Source organism: Petromyzon marinus, chromosome 14, assembly GCF_048934315.1.
Source record: "Petromyzon marinus isolate PM22_M1 ecotype Great Lakes invasive population chromosome 14, UKy_Petmar_22M1.pri1.0, whole genome shotgun sequence".
Lineage (NCBI taxonomy): Eukaryota > Metazoa > Chordata > Hyperoartia > Petromyzontiformes > Petromyzontidae > Petromyzon > Petromyzon marinus.
This window is the reverse complement of record NC_133680.1, coordinates 6346226-6366871: the sequence shown is the minus strand read 5'-3', so window position 1 is coordinate 6366871 and position 20646 is coordinate 6346226. Positions and strand designations below refer to the sequence as shown.

General features: G+C 43.5%; 1 protein-coding gene across 6 annotated transcripts in view; it reads left to right on the top strand.

Moving 5' to 3' along the window:
• The window catches only part of LOC116942379 (voltage-dependent calcium channel subunit alpha-2/delta-2-like), a 155735-nt gene that overhangs the window by 24154 nt on the left and 110935 nt on the right, over positions 1-20646 (top strand). For all 6 annotated transcript variants that reach the window (XM_032954204.2, XM_032954203.2, XM_032954205.2 and 3 more), the window contains exon 4: positions 20379-20438. In XM_032954204.2, coding sequence (XP_032810095.2) covers positions 20379-20438 — 60 coding nt within the window. The remainder of the gene's footprint in view (positions 1-20378; positions 20439-20646) is intronic.

Sequence of the window (20646 nt, the reverse complement as noted above, 5' to 3'; positions counted from 1 at the left end):
AAGTCAGATATTAAAGTTACCAAATTTCAATCGTCACGAATGGATTAATGGTAGCCTCCAGTAGTTTCAAAGGGTTTTTTATATTAATATTATTTTATTTCACGCTTCAATTTCCCCCCAATGGTGAATTTTCTACCAATTATTCTTTTTTTTCCTTTTTAAATATACATCTGAGTGAATCAATTGAAATGCTGTCAGATTACAAAAAAAGAGCACATCACAGAACACTTTTAGACAGCTTCACGCTTACAAACAGCCTTCACAGGTTGTGTTTCTCCATATAAATAAAATGAAATGACATTTTAATTATGCTCGCTGTCATTCTCTCTGAACAAAAATCAAAGGAAAGAAAGGAAAATTAAGACACAAGAGATTGATGCGAGCCGAACAGCACCAGATGCTATAAATATATATTTTTTTCCGGCTAAGGTTTTCACTGAGAGGCAAAGAAATTGACGATTTCAAGCCACTTCCAGTGACACAAATAATGTATTTCTGTCGAACCTGCCTGACATTTCACACGAGCACTACATGGACACATCTCCAGCCTCTCCAGAGCATTTAATAATCATCATCATCAGCCGTGATCAATCTACTGCTGGATAAAGGCTTCCCTAAGCCCATTGCCATCACTCACCGTTTCGCCCCATCTCGCACCTGCACACGAACTGATTTGAGAAATGTAGTTTTCACTTTCTGTTCATCGCAAATGTATATTTACTTATTATTAGCTGCTACCTTGCTGTCCACTTATTTAAACAAAGGATGCATCGAATAAGATCGGAGTGTGCTACGTGGAACACATTTTTTTTATATATTTATATTTGCGATTGATGTCCTACTATCGAAAGGTAACTTTTGCCTTCAGGGTAATCATAAAAAAAGGACAGGATTACAAAAGTGAGCATTAAGGATAAAACAATAAGTGTATACGTGAAGCTGCAGTGGGTGGACGCCGGAATGGATGATGTCTCGCGCACGACAAATTACAGACACAAAAAGGACACTTTAAGGGCCTCTTCCCTGCTGCGTGTGATGGTGCCACTTGGGGTCCGCCGCACTGTCACACACCGAGCAAAATACGGCACAGTGCATGAGGAGAATGTCTCCTCTCTCCATCGCCCTCTTAGGAGGGCCGCATTAGTCCAGCTTGACACAACTGCAGAGTCCGCAGCTCAGCCCCACAGCCTTGGGGCGGGGGAGGGTGAAGGGAAGTGAGCCACCCCGGCTGAATACTGAGCCCACCATTTTGAATGATATAACGCCTTTTTTCCCACTTGCATATCCGAGCCATGCCGGTCCAGGGCCAGCATGGTACGGGTTGTTTTCCAATGGTTATTTGCTGAGCTAAACTGGAACCGAGGGCTTGTGCTACAATGACCTCACAAGACATCTGGCTCAGGGCACAGCTGGCGGAGCTATTGACGTGGGCAATGCGTATGGCATCGGTCAAGTGAGTGAGTGCAACTTAAGCACAGCAGCACCGTGCCATCTATACGGGTCTTGACGTCATAAATTGCGTGTGATGTCAGCAACATGGCTCGGTTTTCGTGGCTTGGCACAGCCAGAGCAATGGCTCAGCTGTGCAAGTGGAAAAGAGGTACCTGTATAATTAAATCGAAATATATTGGGACAATACTGAACACCACTTGTGAGGTTTCCTCCTCTGTATAGTGGTTGAGAGCGAGAGCAGAGTGCACGATAGGCAAAAGCAGCTTGTATCGTTACTCATTTTGTTTGGTGTGTCGTGTGTTTCAAGTGTGTCCAACATTGACCGTGCCATGGCCTCCTCGGTGTTTTTGTATCCCCCACCCCCTCTAAACTTGGTCACCCTACACGGTCGCCAAAGCTGCAGAGGAATACAACTGGTAGGCTGTATTCAAACAATTGAAATACCCCACTAGGCCCAAGATACACGTGGTTGCAACTGAAATGTGGTGTGAGGTAAAGGTGCAGCCCTGCACTTACTTGCGAACACCACCGCTGGCGGAAGAGAAGGGAGCTCAAGTGAGACCCACGTAGAGCAGTGTTCTTCGACACTTTCGCCGATAAGACATCACCAGTGCGAGGGCTGCCACACGTGGTGGGTCCGCTATCACAAGTTGTGTACGGTCGGGCGCAGCACGTCAGGGACCGCACTGTGGGCCCGCTGGCCTTGCAGTGACGAACACCGCACTACAGAGTACTTGCCCCCCCCCCTGCCACACTAGCCCAGGCATCTTGGAAGACCGATCGACTGCGGTGTTCCCGGTTATACTTGTTGGGGAGACAGAGGCATGTGGAGGAGAGATCTAATTGACCACTTGCCGATTTGCAAGTCCAGTGTGATAACCATTACAGAAAAGCAGCATGCTCCTACCCCCTGCGGCGACGAGTCTTGCTCCAGTAGCAGTGTAAAGTATTACCAACCTTAATTGGATAAGTTGTGAACATAACATAACTGCACTCCAGTCTTAAATGACGACAACTTCACACTTATCTTTAGCATTAATACAATAATGTTCAGTAATTGTGTGTCGAGGGAGTGCTCGGTTAACTTGGCGTACGTTACGGTGTGGAAATAGATATTGGTCTATAATAAACAACATACAGCATCTTTACACTGTTAAAAAGTGTAAATAAAAATGCAACATGCATGCTAAATATAAAATATATAATAAAATGCGTTTAACAATTCCCCCCAGCATTTCTATTAATTACGGGATAGCAATTCCATAAAAAAAATTGTCAACAAAAAATACATCTTGTTGGAATTTGTTTTTTATATCCCATATAATAAATTTGATTCATACATTGTAACAGTCGCATATTATTTCTACATAAAATTGCATTTAATGGAAATAATCGATTTCCACACACCGTATGTCACTTGTAAGAATAATCTATTTTAGCGATTAAACAACGCACGATTGGGTGCCTAATCCACATTACTATAACTTGCGTACCTAATGCACAATGTTGCCAAGCGGTTGGGCTAATGTGAGATGACCTTACCCTCGTGCTCACTAACTGGCACCCTTATGAGATTGTCTGGTGTCCGCTAAGTCTTGCACGAGTGGACGTATTGTCACAAGTCAATATGAAGCGGAAAAGTGAGCAGCTGGACATCTGTGGAATACTGGGCGTCTGTGAAAAAGAGCTTCATAGCTCGTAGGATTTCTCTAAGATAACAAAAATATTCTGTCAAAAGATTATGAACGCAGTTGAAATGCGCCGTCGGGATTGCTAGTGAACTGCACAACGGATTGGGCAAGTGTTGCAATTTGTGTATATTGGTACCATGCAGTATTAAATGTGGTGATTTAAACTGAGGGAAAGTATGAGTTGTCTATGTATTGAAAAACGCCTTGTTATACCTACTATAATCACCCAGGAATGTCCTTAACGCTCGTGACGTCACTCCACATGGACCGGCCTCCCTAATTAATATTCATGAGCAGGTGACGTCCTCCAAATGGACACCCCCCACACCTCCTCATTAATAATTAGTGAGTGACGTCACTCAACATTGAACAGCCCCCTCATTAATAATCATGAGCAAGTGACGTCACTCCACATGAAGCACCCTCCCCCCTCATTCATAATCATGAGCGGGTGACGTCACTCAACATAGACCAGCCCCCCTCATTAATAATCATGATAAGGTGACATCCTCCAAATGGACACGCCCCTCCCCCCCCATTAATAATAATTAGCGGCTGACGTCACTCTACATGGGGGGGGCGAGGCGCCTCCTCCCCCCTCCTCGGCGTCAACTTACAACCCTCACTACAAAGGCAGAACCCTCACGTCACGTGATCTCCGTAACGCTGTTGAGACATCAAAGTAAAAAGGACGTCATGTTAAAAGGGATTATAACCTTAAAATGAAGTAGGTCTGTGTCACCGCGCCCTTACAAAGTGCACACGAATGGATGCAATGAATATCACGTCGTGGTCTGCTTTCCACTTGCGTCAGATTTACTGCAGTACATCCGTCCTTGGACGGGCAAAAGGCTAGTAAATTAATAGTTGACCAGACAACGGGAGAATACTTTTTGTTGTTGTTGCAAGTTGTGCATGCAATGGTGATCTGTATTTTTTCAGCACAGCCATCTATGCTTAGTTGCCATGGGGCTATATGGCAGCAGGGATTAGTGTGCACTTGAAGATTGTATAGCTCACGTTGACAGCTCAATGTGGGGCAAAGGGGGAAAAAAAGGTACGGCTAAAAACTGTACGCAGCGTCCTTGCTTTCCACTACAGCAGGTCAAGGTCGTTTGATGAACATTTGAATGGACAATACATTAAATATATAACGTGTTAAATATGTGATACATCTTCTTAGTTTTTTCGGTAAAGTCAAAGTTGAAGGGAAACAACAAAATTATAAAATATATATAAAACAATAAAAAAATTCTCACGACGTTTCGACCATAACTCAAACGGTCGTCTTCAGGTGTGTTGGTTTGCATACATTTATTTTTAAACGCCGCCTTTATTTATTTATTTAAAAAACCGTTAGCGCCACGCGCAACGATTTGGCAGTTTATTTAGGACTAGTCCATCTATATTCTGAAAAGAGGAGGGGGGAGACGAAATTTTTTATAATGTATGCTGTCTGAAAGACACGGTAAGCGTGAACAATGAATTAAGACCTGAAATGGTTTATCAAATCTTTCCAATGATTGCTAAGATAGAATCCATCTTCTCGGTTGAAATTGTCTCTGTGCTTGTATATGTGGATAGCCTCATGAACGAATCTCTCATGGAAGCCAGATGGCTTACAAAGAACCTCTGTCTTGGAAAAGTCAATGGCATGTGAGCCTACTGAATTAGAACAATGATCTGCCACGGCCGAGGTGTTGGTCCTACCGTGTTTAAGGTCTGCTTTGTGTTCACGAATGCGGTCCGAGACATGGCGTTTGGTTTCTCCAATGTAGCTACTACCACAGAGGCAACATAGTTTGTAGACACCAGGGTATTGTATGTCCGGAATCACATCTTTTACAGACGGAACCAGATCACGGATTTTATGTAATGTGTTGAAATGGACCTGGATCTTGTGTTTATTCAAGATTTTGGAGATCTTTTTTGTGATCCCCGCAATGTAGGGTAAAGTGATGGTTTTGAAAGGCTCCTCAAGAGGGTTCTTCTTCATGGTTTGAGTGATAGCTTTGCGGATTGTATAGTCGGAGTAACCATTAGCCCTAAGAGATTGGTGTACGTGCTTGAGTTCACTGCTAATGTGTTCCTGGTCGGATATGCATTGGGCTCTATGATACAGAGTCTTGATGAGAGAATTCTTCTGTGATGGATGGTGGTGGGAATCCGGTTTCAGATAAGCATCCGTATGGGTAGCTTTCCTGTAGACAGAGTGGCTCATTGAACCATCAGGTCTCTTTTAAATTAGGACATCCAAAAAAGGTATCTTGCCATCTATTTCGACTTCCATGGTAAATCTGATGGCTGGGTGTATGGAATTGATGTGGTCGAAGAATTGGTCTAGAGCAGGCCGGCCATGTGGCCAGATGACAAAAGTGTCATCCACATACCTCTTCCATAAGGTTGGGTGCAGAGTGGCAGTCTGGATGGCGTCAGTCTCAAATTTCTCCATGAAAATGTTAGCTATAATTGGAGAAAGGGGGGAGCCCATTGGGGTGCCCTCAGTTTGTTTGTAGAAAGTTCAAATGTGATACATCGTTTATTGAAATGCCTAGGTCAGATAATCTCCGGAAGAATAGCGGAGGGATCGAAAGGAAATGCCATAAAGATTTAAAAACCTTAAATTTTTATTTAAAGCTTTCGTGACTGCAGGGATTCATATTCTTGGTTCTTTCGGTAAAGTCACGTAGAAGGGAAACAATTAAATCATAAAAAACAATAAAATTCTCACCACGTTTCGACTGCAACACGAGCAATCATCATCAGGTGTGAAAACCTTTTCTTGCTGTGGTTTTCACACCTGATGATGATTGCTTGTGTTGCAGTCGAAACGTCGTGAGAATTTTTTTTATTTATTATTTTATTGTTTCCCTTCTACGTGACTTTACCGAAAGAACCAAGAATATAAAGCAAACCTTGTATAATGTCATGAAAATTTGCAATTAAATAATTTAATATTTCTGCATTTTTTTAACAAATATTTTCATGGCATATTTTAAAAACCACGAGTAAATAATCTTGAAAGGTAATGTTTTTTTTTCTTCTAAATTCATGTAATTATTGTTAGAACTGTTTCTACACTGTGTTTATCTTTGTTTATATATGTATTTCTGTTTGGCTGTGATCTGCAATTCTAAGGATGCTCACCAAGCCATTATGAAACCCATTTTAGTTCATAATTTGATGTTCTGACCATTTGACTCGATGCTTAATTTTAGAACAGAACCTTTTGAGCACAATTTAATTCTCTTAGCACATTCATTATATTTATTTTCAATAAGTAAAAATCACAATTCGAGCACTTTGTCTTGCTGAATGGGGCTATTCAATGGCCACAAAAAAATGCAGGAAATTAATGATATATACACAGTAAAGTGTCTCAACAGCAAAACATTGCAGGAATACCAGCACGCTTTACATGTCTAGAGGACATCCCCATCCTTGCATGTGTAATGACGACTTGACACGCTTGTCTTGAAATGGTTTATTTATTGATGAGACACGTTCACTCGAATATGTTGATACCCCACTGCAACAGCCCCGAGTCTCCCTTATATACGGTCTGAGGCCACACCCCTCTTCCCAAACCTTCTCGCTGGCTCTGGATGCTCGCTCCACCGACAGACTCTACCGTCCTCTTCCATCACCTGACCACGCTCTTATTCTCGATCATTTCCGTAGCCACCAGTCCCTTCATACTGCAAGCTGACACCCTTGTCTTTACTTCCTGTCGCCACTAGTCCCTTCGTACTGCAAGCTGACACCCTTGTCATTACCTTCCGTGGTCACTAATCCCTTCGTACTGCAGGCTGACTCCCCTGTCATTACCTCCCGTGGCCACTAGTCCCTTCATACTGCAGGATGACTCCCCTGTCATTACCCCCCGTGCCCACTAATCCATTTCCACTGTAGGCTGACTTAGAAATTATTTCTGAACCTGGTACCGATGCACCAGATCCGGTATACATCTATTATCTACTCGCGTGCCTTCTTCAGTCTCCCAGCGACCCTGAGAAATATCCAGTGACCAAACAGGCCCTGAGGATAGCCATCATGCCTGCTGCTGCTATTTGTGCAGCAAGTGGACCTATGTTGGCCAGATCTCTGCCTACTCGGTCTTGTAAAAGCATGGTGACATCCCTGTTATGTTTTTAGGTTGAAGACACTTTTCATATATGTGTGTGTGACCATTTATATGTGGTCTGCACTTTTTTTCTAGGTGTTGCATTGCCTCTTTCAGCTGGAGACATTGCCTGAACTTTGCTGTGGCTATCACACGGGGATGTAACAAATACGTGCAGTAATAGTGAGGTCATCTTGACCGACAAAATAAGCTGGCGTTCCTGTTATAATATTGTAGTGCGTCCAACTGAGTCGCAGACGTTGTTCCTTTTAGAGGCAACACATTTATTTGTAACACGTAACACAAAGGGGTAACTGCCCCTTCACCAGATACAGCCTAGGGTGGTGACCACCCAGCTAACTACCCTATACAGAGGAGTTACTGCTACGAAGGGTCGGGCCCTCACTCGGGTCCGCAACCACGTGGTTTTCTCGTAGGACGTAGATCTTCCAGCTTGAGACGTAGATCTTCCCGCTTGTAGGTGTTGAGCTTCCGGCTTGTAGACTGCAGCGACCCCGGTCCCTCTCAGGGACCCGCCTTATATCCCCCCACGGGTCGGGGCCGCTCCGCCCCTGGCCCCGCCCGCCTTCTGGAGCCTTCTAGCTCCCCCTCGATCCCTCTGGAGAGCTCTCCCAGAGTGCCATGGCCCGGGGCAACCCTGCCCTTCGGCAGACACATCTCCCGCTCCCCCTGGTGGGAGCCCGCACCGCGCGACATGCGTGGTGCCCGTGCTATCCCAGCGCTCACCAAGCCCCCCCGCTAGGGCTGGCACTACACCCACCACGGGGTGCACGCGGTGACGGTGCATCGCGCGCCATGGCCCTCCTGGGCCGGCACCATACAGTGACATCCGCGATGTCACGACAAAATCATTAATATACTCGCACCATTCCTATCGCGTATGGCTATCCTGAAAAGCGTTGTGTTTTGCAGGCGATTGTCGTGTGCAATGTGCATGTATGCGCTGAACTTATTTCACACCGTACGTAGCCAACCGTGCTAATCTAAGGTGTGGGGGAAGGACAATAAACTAAACGCAAAGAGCATCTCTGAAGAAATTAGTTTTCAATTTGGATGTAAAAGTGCAGAGCTCTAGTGACTTACTCTTTGGTTCTATTCGGTAAAGTCACGTAGGTAAAACATAAAACAACAAAAATCACGACGTTTCGGCCACAGCACAAGCGGCCTTCATCAGGTGTGTTGTGGCCGAAACGTCGTGATTTTTGTTGTTTTATTTTTTACCTACGTGACTTTACCGAATAGAACCAAAGAGTATGGATCCTTGCAGTCACGAAAGCTTCAAATCTAGAACTCTAGTGACTTCCTAATATCCGAAGGAAGAGCGTTCCATATGGCCGCGGAAGCGCATCTGAATGCGCACGATGCGGTGACCGCCGTCTTTGTTCAATGATCAGCCAAAAGCCGCTCCGGGGATCAGCGTAGTTTTGCGTGATGGTTTATGCTCCTTGACGAGTCTACGGTAGTTTCACAGTAGGGGGCGATGTTGCTACGTGGCTTCACCCAAATGGGCGACTTGAAAGTATTTTCAAATTTTATACCATTGGGACTGTTGCATCTCAACTTTCTGACTGCGATCTTCCCCGAGACGACGGGGGAGCCAGTGAATACAACTTTGGAGCTTGCTGTTACCCACATGGGCGTCGCACAGAGAGAGAGAGAGCGATCGATCCGCGGGCAATGCTGTTGTTTGCGTACCGAACGGAGGCCTGCAACATGGTTAAACCGAGGCACGCTTCGGGACCGCATGCCCAGCGCCACTCCCTTGCCCAGCGCCGCCCGCGACTCTGCCGTGCACAATTTTAATGAAGCCGCCCAGAGACATACCCAATTAAGCGTGCACGCTACTGATACCGCTGACCAAAACATTACTTATGTGCGCCCCGTCTCGCATCACTCAACAATCAACATAGTTATTCCCATAACCATTACTTCTACGAGCATTAACAAGCCAAAGTCCATATAAAGTAAAATCATAACAACACGCATCATATTTAATCCAATTAGCCATGATTTTCCATATTATGCGTCGCCTATGAGCCATTAATTACAAGTTACCAATTATACATCGCCTGTGACTTTTGAATGACTAATTCACCATAAATAATAAATGTTATTGCACATCATTGTTGAGGCATACAAAATTATCAGCATTGCCCACAAAGCAAACAAGACCCATCTAAGTAGGCCCCACCATATGCGTACTCAAAGAGGCCCCACACTAATCCACACATTAACACAACCCATTTAACTATATTTCCTCCCGACGCAATGCACCACAGCTAACCATAGCATTTAACAAATATTAATGTAGGAAGTATCACAGACGTGCAATTTGATTTAATCGAGTCACGACTTGGTTTTTAGGACCACATGCCCAGCTCCACTCCTTAACAGAGGGAATTGTGCCTGATGATGTGACTTTAGCTCCAAATGACACATAAAATATCGATACTTGCTGTGGCAAATTGTGACTAATTTAAATTATATTAGTTAAATTAACTATTATAATTAAAATATATTTGAGTTATATTGTTTTGAGTCAGATTGCTTAGATTTTCTTTAGATTATCGGAGCTTCCACATTCTTTGGATCTGTCGGTAAAGTCACGTAGATAGATTAAAAAAATATATTATAACCTACGACGTTTCGATCGCAACACAAGCGACCGTCATCAGCTTCACACAGACGCGATATGGTGACCTTGTGTCCTGAGTTTCTAAAGAACCCTGAGACTATATGGACAACAGTGGCTTGCAGACCTCTTCACTGTCATACACAGAAAAGACATTATCCCGAAAATAATGGAAGCCAAAGTCATCGCCGTTCTAAAAGCCGGAAAGCCCCAAGACTCACCCTCCAGCTAGAAGCCAATATCCCTCTTATCCTCCACCTCCAAGCTGAAGAAACGTGCCATACTCTTCTCATTTGCACGGTTGGTTAAGTACGGTGCAAAAGAAGAAATTCAACATTCTTGCTAGACTGTTCCCCCATTATCTGCCCCTAAATGCGATCCAAATGTAGAACTGTATGTAGTTTCCATCATTAGATTAGTGCCGTCACCACCCTCATATAAGCTGCTCTCCAATGTCGACATCAAACGAGTACAGCAACGATTGGTCTCATCTGCCGCCACCGTATTGCGTCATGGCCTGCTGCTGAAGATAGCCAAAATCATCAAAAAGCTGATCTGCTGCACACTTAATCGACACAACGCTCGGCAACCGTACTTTCGGGGATATACCTCGCTGGTAAAACAGCCACGAGAGAATTATAAACAACGGACTCCCTCAAGGCATGGTACCAGCACCGTCACGATTTAACATATTGTGTATATGAGCGACCTGCCATGTACATCGCCTCACAGGTTCATGTATGCAGATGACACAGCCCTTGCTGCACAGGGCAGAGACCTCGAGAACATTACCAACACTCAGCTGATTTTAATATTATCGGAGGTATATTTCTGTCGCTGGAGACTTCGACCAAATCCCCCCAACACCACCATAAGCACTTTCCACCGAGACAATCATGGAGCAAATTCACGTGTCCTGTTGTAGCCCAGTGCACTATAACCCCCACTCCAAGATGTCTCGGGTTTATTATGGAAAGAAGTCTGACCTTCAAGCCACACGTAGGAAAAGCCTGGGGCGCCTCAGCTGATGTCCTGCGAACTCCCACCCTATCACTGATCCAGCGTCGTCCAGGAGCTCATACACAAATCTGCTAGATGCACAAATCGGCGAACGTGATGCGAATCATAACTGGCACACTGAAACTGACACCAATTCCCTGGCTCCTTGTTCTGGAAAACATTTCGCCACCAAATAGCTGCAGAGGAATGCAAACTACAAGAGAGTTGACGCGTTTTCTTGTCAATGAAAATCACCCACCCATCAACCGAGACTTCAACAATGTACCTCACCACAGTGGCGTCACTAGGGTTGGTGTCACCCAGTGCGGTAAGGGACCGTCCATACAGTACGAAGTTCCAGTCAGCTATGAATGTCAAAACGTCTAATGTTGCCCAATATTTGGCTTCTTCCAGATCAATCTCTGCTACTTTCAGGTGCCTTCTCAGCCTTGGTATTTCTATTAAAAGCTCACTCTCGAATACCTCATCATAGAAAGTGGTCAATTTTGGAATGGACACCTTTAACTCTTCTTCAGTGGCAGATATGAGACTCTTTGCTTGAATAGCCTCAAACATGGCTGCGACTGCCTTGATGGCTCTTGATCTGATCTGGAGTTCAGGAATGAAAGCGATCAATGCACTCAAGCATCGCCCTCTTGTTTTCTTCTTGCAGAGTGAGTCCAGCATCGCTTGCCTGCTCCCATGCCATCCTCTTCTTGAACCTGGCTCTTCTCTCTATTGCAATTCCATATTCGTCTGATTTTAAAAGCGCCCTTGTTCAACTGCACGCTCCGCTAGGTGACTGCGCTCCTCGTGCAGAAAAAGTTTTAGCGCCTCAAGCTTTGTCACCACCTTGTCGAGACTTAAGCCCTTAGTCTGCAGGCACCGCTGTGTAAGATCAACTTGCTGAACATCACACCAGAAGTACGGGTAGCACAGAAAAGTGAAATCACAGACAGCAGGCAAAAGACCTTGTGCTGCTCCTCGTGTCCACATTTTCATGTGGATCACAAAGAGCTTCAATCGCCGCCACAAACTCATCGAATTTTTCTTTAACTGACTTAACTGCAGCATGATGAGCACTCCAGCGTGTTGTTGATAGCCGTTGCACTGACACTCCAGGATGGTAAATTAACACATCCCATCGATGGGTGGAATCAGCAATGAAAGAAAACATTGTCTCAAAAATTCCAAAAAATGTCACACACGATGCATTTTCAGCAACAGAGTGCTGACCGCACAAGTTAAGCGAATGGTCCGCACATCCATTAAAAATAGCTTTCTTGTTCTTTCCCTTAGGAATGGCTTGTACACCTCCATGGATTCCAGCCATAATGGCAGCATTATGGTAACCTTGAGCGCGGCACATAATTACGTCCAGTCCATCACTTTCCAGTTTTTTTTAAGAATGTCAGAACTGAGGTCAGCAGCTTTTTTCCCCTTTAAAGGGGAAAATCCCGAGAAATACCTCTTACACTTTAATTTTCCTATTGTTGATTTTTACATATCTGATCACTTCGGATATCTGGTCAGTATGTGATATGTCAGGTGTGCTGTCGAACATGATCCCAAAGTACTTTGCAGACTTGATGTCCATGACAAGCTTCTCCTTCACGTGATTTGCCAGGGCACTTATACACTCATTCTGAGATTTTGGTGCAAGATAAGAGACCGATACTTTAAGTTTACATGTGCTCCACTTTAATCTCATTAGGTGCTCTTTCAGCACTGGATCACATTTTGAAAGTATCTCAACCATCTCAAGAAAGTTCCCTTTATTCAATGAAGATTCATCTTCCTTGTGGCCACGGAATGGCAGATTCTGCTTGGCAAGAAACAATGTGATATCAAGCAATCTGTGCAACATGTCCCTCCACTTTTTCTTCTCCATGTCAATCAAAGCAACAGTTTTGTCGTCAATGGTTTTGTGCAACCTCAGTACTGCCGCCAATGTTTTCCACTTTTCGGGGCAACGTAGGTGCTGTTCGGATGTTCCCATGGTTATGCACGTTCGGGCTCAGTTTCCACCACTTCTGAAACCCAGTCACAAATTTGGATGTCGTATCAGTAGCACTAATGGAAAACAGTCGGCAGGAAAAGCAGTATAAATTCTCGCTAACGAGTGAGTAAACCGTCCATGACCGCAGAATTTTCTCGCCAATTTGGCATCACCGTGTGAAACCACTCTCTTGAAAGCTGGCGCACATCTCTCTCTTTGCCTTTGCATCTTGGATTGCCGCAACACTGCAAGGCCCGGCCCATCTCTGTTCTGGAAAGAAGCACTTGACCCTTTTCGTGATTTCAAACCGAAAATGATCTGGAACTGGTATCTCCCAGAAAGAAACATCGCGTAAAATTTTCAAATATTTCTCCTTAACGTTACTCATCTCATTAACAGTATCATGGCTAGAGTCACTTTCAGCACTCTCTTCTGCTTCAAATTCTGCCATTTCCACTCCTTGCTCTTCTGCAGAATGCATGCTAGCATTAGAAGAATCAGCTTCATCCATTGTAGACTGACGAGCAGGGTCTTTTGATGAACCCTGGCCATCATCCGGTCTTTTGATATATTGAAGCATGGATCCAGCAAGTGTTTTTAGTGATTTAATTCTTGCCTCATTTGCTAACCTTTGCTGGCATCCACTTGGCCTTTTTGATGTTTGCACTCCATGTGGAATGGTTGCATATTCCTGCACAATAAAAAACACAAATTAGCAATATTTGAAGAAAAAAACTATTAGAAAATGTAAAATGTAAATCTCTTGGATATATTAGTTCTATCAAATGTAAATTTTAGCGTGTCACTATTTTTTTAAACATAATTCAAACGTAAACCCTGAAAATTTCATTAAAATCAGATTTCTAGATTTGCAAGACAGTGATGTTTAAAAATAAAACACGAGCAACGACGAAAACAACAGCGCGTGCTTGTGGCGCGTGCAGACGAAACCACGTGACTCGGAGCGTCACTGCAGTTGGGTAACAACGACGGCTCTGACCGGAGCGCATGAGAAGGTTCAAAAAGCAAATTAGCACAGAGCTTTAGCCTTGTAGGTATATTGATACAGCACATGTAAGCTGGGCTTACGAAAAATGTTTTTTTGTTATAACTAACGACTGGGATTTTTTAAATAAATATGTAAGAAATGTATGCTGAAACACTGCTCAACAATTGTATAGAGATTTTGATTTAAGGCTTTCGTGACTGCAGGGATTCGTATTCTTGGTTCTAACGGTAAAGTCACGTAGAAGGGAAACAATACAATAATAAAAACATAAAAGAATAAAATTCTCACGACGTTTCGACTGCAACACAAGCAATATTGCTTGTTTTATATTTTTATTATTTTATTGTTTCCCTTCTACGTGACTTTACCGAAAGAACCAAGAATATACTCTTTGGTTCTATTCGGTAAAGTCACGTAGGTAAAACATAAAACAACAAAAATCACGACGTTTCGGCCACAACACAAGCAGCCTTCATCAGGTGAAGGGACCAGACTGTATCGAGGTCCCTTCACCTGATGAAGGCCACTTGTGTTGTAGTCACGAAAGCTTTAAATCTAGAACCAAGAATATAATTGTATGGAGAGTCATTTTGGTGTCACCCTCCCCTCTGATGGTGTCACCCGAGTGACGTCACTGCCTCATGACTGACTCAAGTCCCGATCTCCCTTCTGCTGGGATTGCGCTGTCACCATCCTAGAATCTCACCCAAATCCGAACAGTGCACCTCCTGGCTTTGAAATTCCTCGAAGGCACTGGTGTTACCATCAACCACATCAGAACATCGTCAGGCTGATGCACATATCTCCTTCATGAATGGATACTTCAAGACAACCCGCAGTCGCTCGATTGTGGCCATGCCCAAACTCTGGGGCCACGAAGTAAACCAGCGTAGCCCTTCGCGCCTTCAGCGAAGGAGGAACAGCAAAATCACAGACACTATCCCCTGAAGCACTTCTCATCGTGGTTAGCGGACCTCGACAATGGCAGTGATTTCCTGAACACATTGCTGCTTCCATCATACGCAAGGGCAGAACCTGGTTCAGCACCCCACGTGGTTCTGAGCTGGAAGTCACCGGTCTGCCGATGTGTGCCCACTGGAGCGTGGTGGAGCCCATTTATACTTTACCCCCCCCCCCCCGCTTCAACAAATCCCAAAACAACTCTGCTCGGATCATATTCAACCATTCCCTACAGTTCCCGTTGCTCGACCCTCCTTGTGCCAACTGCATTGGCTCCCTGAGTACTACCGTTGCCCGTTCAAATTCCTCACCCTGGTCTACCACCGCATATTGCCACTCTTGTATCCGTCTACGTTCCTTCTCGCCCTCTACGTTCTCAATCTCTGGTCCTCATTCAATCCAAGCATCATCATTCACTGCCATCAATTTAACTTTCACCGAATTCACGCTTCACGGATTTGCACATTTGCGTCCTCTCGTCTATTTCATTCACTTAATCTCCACCATTACATTCACACGACGTGCTATTGTTAAGTGCTATTGTTAATTGGGTGGAAAGCGCCTTGGACGAGGCGCTACATAAATTATTTCAAGCAAAATAAGACCAAATACTGTTGGCTACACGCTACCAGTAGGCGATTTCTGTCATTGGTCACTAGGGGGCACGATCTCACGCTCAGTGTATCTCGTGCACATGCCGGACACACCTATTGCACAAACGTGGCCAATTAAAAAAAAATGTAAACCATCACAAAATCTTCAAAGGCTGATGTGCAACAGACGGTGCGATGGGTTTTTTTTCTGTTCAAGACAACTTTTTGCGTATATAATGTTATCAGCAGTAGGTAAATATATATATATCCATAATACAGTTTCTTTTGGGTTATCTCGCATAAATATAAATGAGTCGTTAAATCAGTCACCACCCGACACAGCCAATTAGTAAGGTTTTTCACGTAAACAGAACAAACCAATTCGTTACTAGTACAGCACACCAGTGTTTTGGAAAGCAAATCCACAAGATTGTAAATGTTGTGGATTTGCTCTCCAACACGCGGGTGTACAAGTAACGAATTGGCATGTTCTGTTTATCTGACAAACCTTACTAATTGTCTGTGTCGGGTGGTGGCTGATTTAACGTCACATTTATATGTATGAGATCTAACCCAAAAAAAACTGTATTTTGGATTATATTGGTCATAAAAACCTACGTCTTAAACCAAATATAAATAGCCACAGTGCTACTTTTGGGCAGTAACTGAACTGCTGTGATACACGTAAAATAACAGCATTGAGAGAGCGCAGAGCAGCGAACTTAATTACCTTTTTATTGGTGTCGCTTTTTTGCGTTTGAAAGAAGAAAAATCCGTGAAAAGGTGACTGTAAACATGTACAAAGTATTTCAATGTAATACAATTATAGGTTAGATGCTTCTTTTCCCAAGGCTATCTTCCATAGCCACATTTAATTCCAAATAAACCATGGCAATGTGTATCATACCCAATCATTCGCTTGCCTAAATGTCAAGGTTGGTGCGGAGTAGCCGATGATGATGATGGGGGAAACACATTTTTAAAGGTGGTTTGCTGCGTACGACCAGCGCGTTTGTGTGCACTGCTTTAATGAAGTCATCCGGTTCAGCAATAACAAATGCTTCTATCGACAACAGAAAGTGCATCGCCCACTTAGAGCCACGCATGTTCAGGCTTTGTATTTCATGGTCGGTGGTAAAAGACCCCCCCACCCCCACCCCTTTTGTCAATTCCTCTTCGGATGGTTTCCATTCCATCGTTCACTCTGTCATTTATTGGCAGTACACATCTGCAACATGAATTTTGCATCGTGAGCTAGAAATGAGTGTTGGTCAAATCATATCGCTTCATACAATAACACTGGCTGAAAAGAACAAAAACGTATAATTTATGATGATTCAGGCAATGGCTCTTCTTCGTAACAAAATTAAAGCTCGTGCACCACTGCCAGCGCAGCATCACCACATGATTTGTTCACTTCACATTGTTCACCTGCCACGCGATTGCTCTGGTTGGGGTTGGTGGATTGGTTAAAGAGGGGTGTTTTAATCCCCAGTAGACTTGTGACACTCGACACCATCATGCATTTGGGATTTAGATAGCATCTGCAACTGCATCTGATATATACCGGTATCGTTCAACGAGACGTGAAGTATGTGTAGAGATAATACCAACTGCTTTCCCAGGGGAATCTGACATCCTGCATTTATTTTGGTGTTTGGCCAGTCCCGTGTATAATGTTTTGGCACGTGGAACAAAACCGTCGTATCTGGGGAAAGCCGTGCACCTACAACACCTGGCAAGCCCTGGAAATCAACCATCCAAGTATTAACCAGGCTTAGCTTTCCTCATCCAATTATATTAGAAGAATTAGGGTAATTTTGTTGAAGGCTAGAGGGTCGTGCGTGGGTTAGCGGCAATGATAGTTGCCTCCCCGACTGCGTAGGCTTCTGCGGTTGTACCGCGTAGATTTTTAACGTCTTTTCAGGTTGTATCGACGTGATGTCCGACGTTTCACTCCAAGTGTCGTGAGCTTTAGTACACGGAGTGAAACGTCGACCATCATGCTGAACGGTTCATGGTACAACCCGGGAAAAGAAAACAATTGTAGAGCTGTAATTGTTACCTATTTTATCCAGCAGAGTGGCCAATGGCTTATCGTGAACTAAACTAAAACTCAGCTATTTTTTATTTTACCAGGTAAGGCCAACTGAGCTAGACAGCTCTTTTTCAGAAGTGACCTAGCCACAAATGATAGCTCAATAAAGTGGCTTATCACGTGGACATTTATAGTAGCCAAATACTCGAAACGCACGTTTCTAAATGTGGAGGGAAAAACCGGAGGATCCAGAGAAAAATCCACATTACCATGGGGAGAACATGAAATCCCAAATATACAGGCATCAGGGTTGGGATTGAATCCTGTATAACAGGCGAGGTAGTTAACATCTCGCCACCGTGGCACCCCAAATTAATATGTGGATGTAACAAAATTAACAAAAACAGCAAAAATGTACAACCCTGTTTTTCTCTGAAAAGGAAATTAAACTGTCAAGTGCAGTTTGTTGTGATGATACTTTTACTGCCAACTGAAAATAATATGTATTCTGTCCACAGTATTGTCTCTTTGAGCATCAAGTAAAATGCCTTTTAGGGAACTGTCCAAATAACCTTTAAACTAATAGAATTCATAAAAGAAGATAATTAACTCAAAGCACTTGGACCTTTTTGTGCTATCATTGCAACTACAGAGTAATGCCGCATGAAGCTTTTTAGGGTAATTAATGAAGCATTATTATAAACTAGCCTTTTGCCCGTCCAAGGACAGGTGTACTGCAGTAAATCTGAAACTTGCAAGCAAAAAGCAGACCGCAACGTCATATTCATTACATCCATTCGTGTGCAATTTGTAAGGCCGCGGTGACACAGACTTATTTCGTTGAAATGTTATAATCCCTTGTTCATCACGACGTCCTTTTAACTTCTATGTCTCAATAGCGTTACGGAGATCACGTGACGTGAGGGTTCTGCCTTTGTAGTGAGGGTTGTGAGTTGACGCTGAGGAGGGGGGAGGAGGCGCCTCGCCCCCCCATGTGGAGTGACGTCACCCGCTAATTATTATTAATGGAGGGGGGGGGGTCCATGTGGATGACGTAACCTGTTCATGATTATTAATGAGGGGGACTGGTCGACGTGGAGTGACGTCACGCGCGGGACACACAGACAATATTCTTGGGTAAATATAGTAGTTATTTCCATGGAATGTGGCAGTATTTATCCTCCTGCTATTTACTAATGCAGCTCATTCACATAGAACAACAATGAATGATATGGGAAATGTAAATAAATGCAAATTGTATAGTAACCAAACATATGATGTGTATTCAGATTTTATAAATGTCATCACACTTGAGGGCAATGTGGCATTTTATTTCAGAAAATATTTTTGTTTATCTTCAGAATGACTCGACTTTCCAGTAACATACCATAAGTACAATGTTTTATAGTGTGTTGTGTTAGATTACAGTACACAGTCATATACATGATCAAAAGAGATTCCTCACTTGTCTACAGCACATATATATTCGGCGAGGCATTTTAGCGCAGCAATTTGTGGATCAGCTGCATAGGCAGGAACCGTGAATGTAATAATAAATATGAAATTACTCTGCTTAATGACTAACGTCATCGAGTGAGGAGGGAAAGGCGAAACATAGGCAGATGGAGTCTCCAGCTTTAAACAGAAATTGCTACCAGTGATTGCCTCGTGCAAAGAGCGAGGGTAGGATTTAAAGACAAGAAAACGAAAGGGCGATCAAAGTAAATGGAAACAATCTCTAGACAAATGCGAGCTCCACCTCAATTTAATATTTTTTTTGGGGGGGGTAGGTTAAAGAGGCCCAAAAATAGATAAGCTGAAATTAATTGCCTTATTTAAACCGTTGCACCACACTTTCTGGCTTTCCTCAAAAACATTAATGAATTTGGAATGGACTCTTGTTGACGTCCTTTCTCTCTTGCTCTCACTGTCAGTGACACTGGTCATGCCACAGAAGCCCTTCCTTGCAATTTAAAGTCCAAATAAAAATGTGGCTTTAAAACCCGGCCTTCAAGGGACAATCTACAATGTCAAGTTTTGCAGGGCAATTTTTAGTAAATTTGTTTTCGGGTTTCTTCTGCTGCGTTGGTGAAACAAATGAAATGCCGCCTTGAGCTCCACGGTTTGAAAACATGAAAGAATAAGAATAGGTTTCACCCTTTCTGGCAATAAAACGGCTGTTAAGATGTTCAAATACCAAACAGATACGTTTGACAAGGAATCAAGTCCGCATTAACCACACAGTAATTGTGGTGAACACGCAGACAAAAACATGCTCTGAAAATATATCCATTGTCTTTGAACCTGGTTGGCGTACACCAGAGACAGCCTTCTTTATGGCCTAGACTCACCACCAGCCTCAGACCAGAGAACGCCCAAAGACGAACAGTACAAAGACAATGCCACACGTAGCAGAGGCATTTATAGCTCGGGGTGACGCAGCTGTATCACGAGACCGTTTTGACAATATCAAAGTATGAAAAAAATAAGAATAGGTGTTATCCTTTCTAGCAATAAAACAGGTGTTAAGATTTTCATATTCTTGGTTCTTTCGGTAAAGTCACGTAGAAGGGAAACATTATTGTTATTTTATTGTTTCCCTTCTACGTGACTTTACCGAAAGAACCAAGAATATGAATCCCTGCAGTCACGAAAGCTTTAAATCAAAATTTAGGTGTTAAGATGTTCAAACGCCAAATAATAGATACCTTTTTACTTAATTCCTTGCAAAAAGGTATCTATTTGGTGTTTGAAGACCTACACCTGTTTTATTGCCAGAAAGGGTAAAACCTATTTTTATTTTTGTAACGGTTTCAAAACTTTATTTGTGACGTGTCACTTTCTCGTGTGTGCCTGCACAGAGGCTGGCCAGGACTGCAGAAGAACTGCAGAGAGCTCACCAGTGGAGCGACAACATCAAGGTGAGGGCTGGGGGGAGGTCAAACATCGTGACATCGAGCTACCACGGTTACCGTTCACTCCACAGTGCCTCCCTTATTTTTTACCTCTTTACCATTTTATTAACTAAAGAGTGGAATCAATATTTACAGATCTGCTAAAAGCATTGGATCTTGTCCACAATTGATTAATTCTGTGCACTGCCCTCTTTACACTGCAACAGACACTTTT